The sequence below is a fragment of the Acytostelium subglobosum genome (genome assembly GCF_000787575.1).
Source record: "Acytostelium subglobosum LB1 DNA, scaffold: scaffold22, whole genome shotgun sequence".
Taxonomy (NCBI): Eukaryota; Evosea; class Eumycetozoa; order Acytosteliales; family Acytosteliaceae; genus Acytostelium; species Acytostelium subglobosum.
In genome coordinates, this window is record NW_012236511.1 from 211,039 (window position 1) to 223,326 (window position 12,288).

At 42.9% G+C, this 12,288-nt stretch overlaps 3 protein-coding genes across 3 annotated transcripts; all 3 read right to left on the reverse strand.

Moving 5' to 3' along the window:
• Positions 1-4: 4 nt before the first annotated feature.
• SAMD00019534_094000 (hypothetical protein) lies at positions 5-4,723 on the reverse strand (the record flags this gene model as incomplete). The annotated part of the gene is made up of 5 exons (XM_012895326.1): positions 5-1,543; positions 1,673-2,911; positions 2,999-3,555; positions 3,628-4,102; positions 4,304-4,723. Coding segments are annotated over 5 exons (4,230 nt in total), but the record flags the coding sequence as incomplete, so codon positions are not given.
• A 969-nt stretch (positions 4,724-5,692) lies between these two features.
• SAMD00019534_094020 (hypothetical protein) lies at positions 5,693-9,115 on the reverse strand (the record flags this gene model as incomplete). Its single annotated transcript, XM_012895327.1, has 3 exons — positions 5,693-6,287; positions 6,363-7,897; positions 8,027-9,115. The coding sequence occupies 3 exons, from the start codon at positions 9,113-9,115 to the stop codon at positions 5,693-5,695; spliced, it is 3,219 nt and encodes a 1,072-aa protein (XP_012750781.1).
• A 2,930-nt stretch (positions 9,116-12,045) lies between these two features.
• On the reverse strand, positions 12,046-12,228 carry SAMD00019534_094040 (hypothetical protein; the record flags this gene model as incomplete). The annotated part of the gene is made up of 1 exon (XM_012895328.1): positions 12,046-12,228. A coding segment is annotated over one exon (183 nt), but the record flags the coding sequence as incomplete, so codon positions are not given.
• Between the last annotated feature and the right edge of the window lie 60 nt (positions 12,229-12,288).

Here is a 12,288-nt window from a genome sequence, read left to right on the forward strand (position 1 = left end):
TCACCAACACATAGTCTGATACAGTCGATGAGTACAACGTGCCAGTTGGAAGAATGAAGAAGTATATCGCTCGGATGAATGTATAACATGTGATTGATGTGATCAGTGCATGTGCCAATTTAGGTCCTTCAATCCTTCTAATCAATCTCATCATGATCACACTGATCTGGAACAATCCCCAGAGTGCGCAGAGTGCATAGATCACTGCCAAGATGTACATCAACACTGTCTGTGACTTGGTGAAGAACTCCTTGGAATCCTTCCAGTCGGCCACCCTCAAGATGGGGAACAACGTGACGCTAGAGTTGGCGCCAGATCCAGACTGCAGAGAGATGTCCACGCAGATGTAAACCTCTCCAGTTGCTTGACTGAACTTGGCTTCGATAGGCCTGGGCATAGAGTTGGTACTGTTGTCAATCGTCATGGCCAAATCATTGATGGTGTAGTCGCCCTGGGTGATGGCGGCGGGTGACTGACACAATGTAAAGTGATTGAGTGGACCTTGTACATTGATTCCATTGTTGACGATCACTCCAATGAATGCACCCTTGTCATTGGTCAAACCATATTTGACCGATGGCTTGTAACTGAAGAACTCGGCACTGAGTGGCACACGTGTTGGTGGCGATGCATAGGTCTCACGAGTGAACTCGCTCACCGTAACCTGAACACATGACTCTGATACCGATGTCGCATCGAACTGGATGTTTCCATTGTTGACCTGTATCCTCTTTGGTTCTGTGGCACATACTTGAAGTGACTGAGTTGGCACTGAGGTGGATTGGAAGCACTTGCTACCTGTGCTGGACGAGCAACTACATGACACTGCTTCGACACTATCTTGTATTCCTTGGAATTGGCATGATGATCGAATGAGCTCGTCCTTCATGATGTTGGACAAGGACGTGGCGAATCCATCAAGATTGAACGAGTCACCATATGTTGACGAGTTGACAAAGTTGGTCTGTGGGCCAGAGTACCACTTGGGCAGGACCATCACACCAGGCAGCCATCGACCAGGTGTCCACTTGAACTTTTGTTTCCACAAGTACATGTCGGCACTGGACGAACATTGAATACAATCATCTTGAGTCATGTCATTGTATCGCGATTGGCCTGATGTAGTGTTGGAGAAGTCCGTCATCAGACAGCCCTTGTATGACTCGCATGTTGATTGATTGAGTGAAGCCTCCAGCCATTTGTATTCACTACCTTTGCCCTCACAATCTTCCTTGGATGCGAATAGAAGTTGATTCACATTTACACATCCGAAAGGAGTGTCATACTCATTAATGTTGCATGCTGGCTGATTGAATGGAAGGACGATGGCAGTGTGTCCGCGGACACACATGCTGGCAGACAGTGTGAGCTGAGTTTGATCTCTAAAGTATAACAAGTCTGTGCATGATCCTGCTGTTGGCGCCTCGCACTGCTCCCTTGTCGAGCACCGCTTGGGCGATATGCTGCAGAGGAGCCTGTTGCTCTTGTTGCCACACTCACTCATTGACAATGTGTTGCAGTCCAGCCAGCGATATCCAAGCTTCTGAGTACAGTAAGTTTGATTGGTGTTTGTGATCGTGCATGCACCTGTAACCATCGAGTACTGATAGGCAAGGACTGATCCCATGGGCGCCACACAGTCATCCTCTCGTGTAATATTGGTCACACATACTGGCACGCCAGTACATAGTAGACCACAGTCAGTCGTGCATTCTCCAAGCTCGGCACACCTCTCTGGGTATGTGTCCACCGCCACTCCATTGGGCAGAACGCACAAAGGTGGCATATCTTGACAAACTGTTTGATTGTATGTTAGCACGTTGCAGGGTGATTGATCGCTGCAGATGCCACAAAAGTCCTTCTTGCCCGTGCAACTGACACAATAGTTTGCGTTGCCCATTGGCACGCATATACCTGGCAGGCCTGGGCAGTAGCCATAATATTGACATGTGCCCGTTGGTTGGGAGTATCGATTGTACATCACTGTGTTCTGGTAGTCCATTGAGGTCGTGTGAGTGAATGGACAGTACCTGTCCAGACACACAGAGTTCTGTCCAGTCGCAGTGAACACATAGAATGTGCGATAGTTATTGCCAATCAATGATGTACAATCCATCATTCTGAATGATTGGTATACCATCTCTGTAAGACTTGAGTTTGAACTTGAGTTTGAGCTTGAACTTGAGGTGAGTTGTCTTTTGAGATTGAACAATGTGGAGATGGATGAGCCATTGAGGACACAGGCGACGTACGCTCGGTCTTGCACGACCAACGGGATCATACATTTGCGTGTGAATAGACTGCATGTGCCACCAGCAGGACATTGAGTGTCGTTGTCACACCATGACATGGTATACGCAAGGTCCTTGCATTGCTGAAGTAGTGTGACAAGTTCATACTGTCCACGATTGTATTGGAGGAGTGAGAGATTGCATCCGCCCATGGCCACGCGAGACGATGATGTATGGAAGTCTTGCAGAACTGATTGAGTACATGAAGGACTGGTGCATTGTCGATTGAGTTGGTCGGTTTGGAAGCCAACCAGGCTGGACGCGGAGATGGTCACTTGTCTCGGTTGACAACACTTTGAGAACTTGGCGTACTTGTTACAACATGGATCAGAGTTGTATCGGCTGGCCTTCATGTTGAGGTCGGGACATGAGTTGGTGGTCACCGTGATGTTCTGTGATTGTACCACCATGAAGTTGGACGTTTGATTGACACAAGACTTCCATGCATCAGAGAATGACAATATATCCATATTATATCTGAGTTCTATTATCTTTGCACCATCATTGGTCATCGACATATTTGCTTGATAACCCTTGATCAATGTTATAATATCCTCATACAATGTGTAATTACATGGAGGTGAAGTTTGAGGGTCCAAGTCCACAACATCATCCAATGGCTATGATTGATATGTTCGTTAGTAAGGGTCAAAGTCATCAGATTGATTGAATGGGTGATTCCAGGAATGATTGAGTTATTGACTTACAATGCCATTAGAGTCAAAGAGTAAACCGGTGAACTTGAGTTTGGCTGTGGACAGGACATCGTAACTGCTGAAGAGTATTCGATAGTCATCAACTTGTTTGGATAGTAGGTAACTGGCTTGGAATGACTTGGGCTTGTAAGGACTGTCTGTCACATTGACCTTATCAATGTATTCAGGCATATATAGTTGAGTGAGATATTGATCACTCTTGAGTGATACTGGTATTGGTATGAATGGGTTCAATGATTGAACTGGATAGTTGATTGTGAATGGAGAAGACCATTGGAATCCAAAATATAATTGTGGTAATGATAATGCCAATGCCTTGGGATTATATAATAATGATCCATCTGCGCCATTGATCAATTGTGCACCATTATATACTCTGGACAATGAGTCCACACGATCACTCGAATGGACTGGTACCAACCATGGCTTGGCCTGCGAGGTAAAAGTACAAGATATAAACTTGATTGTATTAATGCTAACATATAAAACCTTGGCAGTTCCATTCGACCATGGTGCCAATGGTACTACTCCCATTACTCCAACCAACTCTGATTGTTTGATTGATTGATTGATGTGTTAGTGATGGAGTGAGTGGAATAGTTCCAGTGAGTGATACATACTAGTTGGGTTGCTGAAGCTCCATTTGTGATTGTACTCGTCAGGTTTGGGTGATTGATCAGAGATGAAGATGTCCACGTCCACTGGACTTATTTGCTCGGGAGAACATCCAAGTGATAAGTTCATAGGACGATTGACAATGTATTTGTACAAAGTTGGTGTTGTTAAATTGAATGATTGTCCATCAATAATACATAGTTGATCAGAATTGCTGAAGCATGATGATGAGGCTGATGATGGTACAATTGCATTTGGAGCTGGTGATGTAATCATTGATATCTTGACAGTACCAAGGAAATCAACTGTGATCACTTGTAAGAACAATGTGAACTGTGTCCAATTGCCTTGAGTATATTTGTCTGGACAATATATTGCCGTGTTTGGAAATGCCCTTATATTCTGGCTTGACACTGGATTACCACTGGTAAACAACAATCCAGTTGATGAGTTTGTCCTGCCAACCATTTCTGTCTTGAACTTGATTATTTTTGATTGATTGAGTGATCAAGTTAGTGAGTGGAATGATTCCAAAGTGTGATTGAATGATTGAGTGAGTGTGATTGAGTGAGTGGAACGAGTGGAATGATTCCAGATAGTGATTGAATCTTTCGATCGAATGATTGATCATGAGTGAGTGGAATTCCAGAATGGGTTGGATGATTGTTCGAGTGCACTTACCATCACAGTCTCTGTTGATAATGGATTAATCACATAGTTGTATCTTATATTGATGTAGCGGTAGGGTGTAGGTGTGATGTCATAGGTCGATATCTCCAGTGTGTGATTGATCGAGTTCATTGTGTACCAACTGAATTGAGGTCCACAGAATGCTGGTGATTCGATGCATGGTGCGCAAGAGGGATCGCCCGACAACGTAGATCCACATGCACTATGACTTGTATAATCACATGAACAATCTATTGTAGGCTTTGGCTTTGATTCAAATGTAAAGTTTGCACATGGTATCGATGTATACGTATACAGGTCACGATCCAATTCCATATCCAACACTGCATAGTCAAAGTTCATACCAAGTACATTTGCCTTCTTATTCAATATCTTGGCTGATTGAGTGATGTTCCATCTAGACTCCACCATCACCAAAAGTAATATTAATAATAATAATAATAATAACTTCATTATTATCTGTTCCTGTTCCAATCATATAGTTTGGTGATTGATTTGATTGATTGGTCGATATATTGAATGGTTGATTGAATGATCCATCAACAATAACAATGATGGTGATGATGATTAGGATGACGATGATGATGTTATCATAAAGACAAGGAAGTAGATAGATAGATACATGCAGGCATTATGTTAATGGGCATTTATGGAACCCTAACAAATATCTGTGTCGTGTTGATCTTATGAATCTTCGACCTTTTTGACACCCTTAGCCAACGTCACATAACCCTTCGACATGACCCTTGTAATTCTGTCTGTCTGTTGGTTGGATATTGATATCGTCTTTCGAATATATGTCCACGTGATCACTTTCATCTTGATGATATCATCATTCATAGTCATAATATTATTCTATTAAACAGATAAAGTCTTTCATTCATTAATCAATTACTTCCAGCCATCTGTTTGACAAAGTCTAGTACTATTCTACTTCTTGTGTGATTTGATAAATAACAATATACATATATGATTAAACTCCCAATGTCTTTAACTTATGAGAGAAGGAAGACTTGTCATAATATGAGATACTGGTTATGTTTGTGATGGTGTCTTGTGACTTGTCGTTTTTTTGGACTTTTGACTCTAGAAGTTCATTTTAAACTGATTGGTGAATCCACTCCAGAGGAGATCCAAAGATATACTCCACTTGAAGGGAACGGAGGGAAAGGAAGTCCTACCAGTCCATGGCCATCTCACCTCCTATTTGGACAAAATGATTGACCATATCCTCCTTGCTCCAACTCGATCAAAGTCAACTGGTACCCAAAGTACCGTGCAATCTCCTCTCGCTGACCATGGTTAATCATGATAAACCTGGTACTCACCAAAGTAAAGACAATTGCTTTGGAATCCAATGAGTGATCGGTCGATCAATATTTATTTGATAACCTTCATCTTGGAACTGTATGATGCTGTGGCGGTGGATGTTGAGTTGTTGCTTTGTGTTGGTGACCGTGATGAGAACTTGGTTTGGTTGTAAAAGATGAACATGGTGATTGCCGGGAACACCTCTGTGATGATCAGGAATACAAAGCTGAATGCACTATTGGACCAATTGTTCTGTGTAGTGATCAATACTAGTACATAGATCGAATGCATGATCAATCCGAATGAGCAAGATAATGTAACAACGAACAGCTGCACCTTCTTCTCTGACAGGCCGAACAGACCCTTGATGGCATCCCTCCAAGGTCCGAGCAGTTTGTTGATCTTGATGCCGAGATAGATGAACATGATGCCAAATACCAACGAGATCAATGCTTGGAGGACACCATAAAAGAGTGAGATGATGGTCTGTGTCGTCGAGTTGGACACCTTGGACAAGGCTCGAGTGCCACAGAAGCTGACTGAACTCGTACTCTTTGATGCGTTGTACACCAAGATGATGGTGATGCATGCAATGTACAACACTCCATTGAGTATGATGATCGTCCTGCTCAATCGCTTCATGTAGTCTTGGACAATGTTGGGACTGACSAGRATGTACCACARTCCAAGAATGAATGAGAAGCAWGTGAAGTAGATGAATGTTGGCAGWATCACCAACACATAGTCTGATACAGTCGATGAGTACAACGTTCCGGTGGGAAGAATGAAGAAGTATATCGCTCGGATGAATGTATAACATGTGATTGATGTGATCAGTGCATGTGCCAATTTAGGTCCTTCAATCCTTCTAATCAATCTCATCATGATCACACTGATCTGGAACAATCCCCAGAGTGCGCAGAGTGCATAGATCACTGCCAAGATGTACATCAACACTGTCTGTGACTTGGTGAAGAACTCCTTGGAATCCTTCCAGTCGGCCACCCTCAAGATGGGGAACAACGTGACGCTAGAGTTGGCGCCAGATCCAGACTGCAGAGAGATGTCCACGCAGATGTAAACCTCTCCAGTTGCTTGACTGAACTTGGCTTCGATAGGCCTGGGCATAGAGTTGGTACTGTTGTCAATCGTCATGGCCAAATCATTGATGGTGTAGTCGCCCTGGGTGATGGCGGCGGGTGACTGACACAATGTAAAGTGATTGAGTGGACCTTGTACATTGATTCCATTGTTGACGATCACTCCAATGAATGCACCCTTGTCATTGGTCAAACCATATTTGACCGATGGCTTGTAACTGAAGAACTCGGCACTGAGTGGCACACGTGTTGGTGGCGATGCATAGGTCTCACGAGTGAACTCGCTCACCGTAACCTGAACACATGACTCTGATACCGATGTCGCATCGAACTGGATGTTTCCATTGTTGACCTGTATCCTCTTTGGTTCTGTGGCACATACTTGAAGTGACTGAGTTGGCACTGAGGTGGATTGGAAGCACTTGCTACCTGTGCTGGACGAGCAACTACATGACACTGCTTCGACACTATCTTGTATTCCTTGGAATTGGCATGATGATCGAATGAGCTCGTCCTTCATGATGTTGGACAAGGACGTGGCGAATCCATCAAGATTGAACGAGTCACCATATGTTGACGAGTTGACAAAGTTGGTCTGTGGGCCAGAGTACCACTTGGGCAGGACCATCACACCAGGCAGCCATCGACCAGGTGTCCACTTGAACTTTTGTTTCCACAAGTACATGTCGGCACTGGACGAACATTGAATACAATCATCTTGAGTCATGTCATTGTATCGCGATTGGCCTGATGTAGTGTTGGAGAAGTCCGTCATCAGACAGCCCTTGTATGACTCGCATGTTGATTGATTGAGTGAAGCCTCCAGCCATTTGTATTCACTACCTTTGCCCTCACAATCTTCCTTGGATGCGAATAGAAGTTGATTCACATTTACACATCCGAAAGGAGTGTCATACTCATTAATGTTGCATGCTGGCTGATTGAATGGAAGGACGATGGCAGTGTGTCCGCGGACACACATGCTGGCAGACAGTGTGAGCTGAGTTTGATCTCTAAAGTATAACAAGTCTGTGCATGATCCTGCTGTTGGCGCCTCGCACTGCTCCCTTGTCGAGCACCGCTTGGGCGATATGCTGCAGAGGAGCCTGTTGCTCTTGTTGCCACACTCACTCATTGACAATGTGTTGCAGTCCAGCCAGCGATATCCAAGCTTCTGAGTACAGTAAGTTTGATTGGTGTTTGTGATCGTGCATGCACCTGTAACCATCGAGTACTGATAGGCAAGGACTGATCCCATGGGCGCCACACAGTCATCCTCTCGTGTAATATTGGTCACACATACTGGCACGCCAGTACATAGTAGACCACAGTCAGTCGTGCATTCTCCAAGCTCGGCACACCTCTCTGGGTATGTGTCCACCGCCACTCCATTGGGCAGAACGCACAAAGGTGGCATATCTTGACAAACTGTTTGATTGTATGTTAGCACGTTGCAGGGTGATTGATCGCTGCAGATGCCACAAAAGTCCTTCTTGCCCGTGCAACTGACACAATAGTTTGCGTTGCCCATTGGCACGCATATACCTGGCAGGCCTGGGCAGTAGCCATAATATTGACATGTGCCCGTTGGTTGGGAGTATCGATTGTACATCACTGTGTTCTGGTAGTCCATTGAGGTCGTGTGAGTGAATGGACAGTACCTGTCCAGACACACAGAGTTCTGTCCAGTCGCAGTGAACACATAGAATGTGCGATAGTTATTGCCAATCAATGATGTACAATCCATCATTCTGAATGATTGGTATACCATCTCTGTAAGACTTGAGTTTGAACTTGAGTTTGAGCTTGAACTTGAGGTGAGTTGTCTTTTGAGATTGAACAATGTGGAGATGGATGAGCCATTGAGGACACAGGCGACGTACGCTCGGTCTTGCACGACCAACGGGATCATACATTTGCGTGTGAATAGACTGCATGTGCCACCAGCAGGACATTGAGTGTCGTTGTCACACCATGACATGGTATACGCAAGGTCCTTGCATTGCTGAAGTAGTGTGACAAGTTCATACTGTCCACGATTGTATTGGAGGAGTGAGAGATTGCATCCGCCCATGGCCACGCGAGACGATGATGTATGGAAGTCTTGCAGAACTGATTGAGTACATGAAGGACTGGTGCATTGTCGATTGAGTTGGTCGGTTTGGAAGCCAACCAGGCTGGACGCGGAGATGGTCACTTGTCTCGGTTGACAACACTTTGAGAACTTGGCGTACTTGTTACAACATGGATCAGAGTTGTATCGGCTGGCCTTCATGTTGAGGTCGGGACATGAGTTGGTGGTCACCGTGATGTTCTGTGATTGTACCACCATGAAGTTGGACGTTTGATTGACACAAGACTTCCATGCATCAGAGAATGACAATATATCCATATTATATCTGAGTTCTATTATCTTTGCACCATCATTGGTCATCGACATATTTGCTTGATAACCCTTGATCAATGTTATAATATCCTCATACAATGTGTAATTACATGGAGGTGAAGTTTGAGGGTCCAAGTCCACAACATCATCCAATGGCTATGATTGATATGTTCGTTAGTAAGGGTCAAAGTCATCAGATTGATTGAATGGGTGATTCCAGGAATGATTGAGTTATTGACTTACAATGCCATTAGAGTCAAAGAGTAAACCGGTGAANTGAGTTTGGCTGTGGACAGGACATCGTAACTGCTGAAGAGTATTCGATAGTCATCAACTTGTTTGGATAGTAGGTAACTGGCTTGGAATGACTTGGGCTTGTAAGGACTGTCTGTCACATTGACCTTATCAATGTATTCAGGCATATATAGTTGAGTGAGATATTGATCACTCTTGAGTGATACTGGTATTGGTATGAATGGGTTCAATGATTGAACTGGATAGTTGATTGTGAATGGAGAAGACCATTGGAATCCAAAATATAATTGTGGTAATGATAATGCCAATGCCTTGGGATTATATAATAATGATCCATCTGCGCCATTGATCAATTGTGCACCATTATATACTCTGGACAATGAGTCCACACGATCACTCGAATGGACTGGTACCAACCATGGCTTGGCCTGCGAGGTAAAAGTACAAGATATAAACTTGATTGTATTAATGCTAACATATAAAACCTTGGCAGTTCCATTCGACCATGGTGCCAATGGTACTACTCCCATTACTCCAACCAACTCTGATTGTTTGATTGATTGATTGATGTGTTAGTGATGGAGTGAGTGGAATAGTTCCAGTGAGTGATACATACTAGTTGGGTTGCTGAAGCTCCATTTGTGATTGTACTCGTCAGGTTTGGGTGATTGATCAGAGATGAAGATGTCCACGTCCACTGGACTTATTTGCTCGGGAGAACATCCAAGTGATAAGTTCATAGGACGATTGACAATGTATTTGTACAAAGTTGGTGTTGTTAAATTGAATGATTGTCCATCAATAATACATAGTTGATCAGAATTGCTGAAGCATGATGATGAGGCTGATGATGGTACAATTGCATTTGGAGCTGGTGATGTAATCATTGATATCTTGACAGTACCAAGGAAATCAACTGTGATCACTTGTAAGAACAATGTGAACTGTGTCCAATTGCCTTGAGTATATTTGTCTGGACAATATATTGCCGTGTTTGGAAATGCCCTTATATTCTGGCTTGACACTGGATTACCACTGGTAAACAACAATCCAGTTGATGAGTTTGTCCTGCCAACCATTTCTGTCTTGAACTTGATTATTTTTGATTGATTGAGTGATCAAGTTAGTGAGTGGAATGATTCCAAAGTGTGATTGAATGATTGAGTGAGTGTGATTGAGTGAGTGGAACGAGTGGAATGATTCCAGATAGTGATTGAATCTTTCGATCGAATGATTGATCATGAGTGAGTGGAATTCCAGAATGGGTTGGATGATTGTTCGAGTGCACTTACCATCACAGTCTCTGTTGATAATGGATTAATCACATAGTTGTATCTTATATTGATGTAGCGGTAGGGTGTAGGTGTGATGTCATAGGTCGATATCTCCAGTGTGTGATTGATCGAGTTCATTGTGTACCAACTGAATTGAGGTCCACAGAATGCTGGTGATTCGATGCATGGTGCGCAAGAGGGATCGCCCGACAACGTAGATCCACATGCACTATGACTTGTATAATCACATGAACAATCTATTGTAGGCTTTGGCTTTGATTCAAATGTAAAGTTTGCACATGGTATCGATGTATACGTATACAGGTCACGATCCAATTCCATATCCAACACTGCATAGTCAAAGTTCATACCAAGTACATTTGCCTTCTTATTCAATATCTTGGCTGATTGAGTGATGTTCCATCTAGACTCCACCATCACCAAAAGTAATATTAATAATAATAATAATAATAACTTCATTATTATCTGTTCCTGTTCCAATCATATAGTTTGGTGATTGATTTGATTGATTGGTCGATATATTGAATGGTTGATTGAATGATCCATCAACAATAACAATGATGGTGATGATGATTAGGATGACGATGATGATGTTATCATAAAGACAAGGAAGTAGATAGATAGATACATGCAGGCATTATGTTAATGGGCATTTATGGAACCCTAACAAATATCTGTGTCGTGTTGATCTTATGAATCTTCGACCTTTTTGACACCCTTAGCCAACGTCACATAACCCTTCGACATGACCCTTGTAATTCTGTCTGTCTGTTGGTTGGATATTGATATCGTCTTTCGAATATATGTCCACGTGATCACTTTCATCTTGATGATATCATCATTCATAGTCATAATATTATTCTATTAAACAGATAAAGTCTTTCATTCATTAATCAATTACTTCCAGCCATCTGTTTGACAAAGTCTAGTACTATTCTACTTCTTGTGTGATTTGATAAATAACAATATACATATATGATTAAACTCCCAATGTCTTTAACTTATGAGAGAAGGAAGACTTGTCATAATATGAGATACTGGTTATGTTTGTGATGGTGTCTTGTGACTTGTCGTTTTTTTGGACTTTTGACTCTAGAAGTTCATTTTAAACTGATTGGTGAATCCACTCCAGAGGAGATCCAAAGATATACTCCACTTGAAGGGAACGGAGGGAAAGGAAGTCCTACCAGTCCATGGCCATCTCACCTCCTATTTGGACAAAATGATTGACCATATCCTCCTTGCTCCAACTCGATCAAAGTCAACTGGTACCCAAAGTACCGTGCAATCTCCTCTCGCTGACCATGGTTAATCATGATAAACCTGGTACTCACCAAAGTAAAGACAATTGCTTTGGAATCCAATGAGTGATCGGTCGATCAATATTTATTTGATAACCTTCATCTTGGAACTGTATGATGCTGTGGCGGTGGATGTTGAGTTGTTGCTTTGTGTTGGTGACCGTGATGAGAACTTGGTTTGGTTGTAAAAGATGAACATGGTGATTGCCGGGAACACCTCTGTGATGATCAGGAATACAAAGCTGAATGCACTATTGGACCAATTGTTCTGTGTAGTGATCAATACTAGTACATAGATCGAATGCATGATCAATCCGAATGAGCAAGA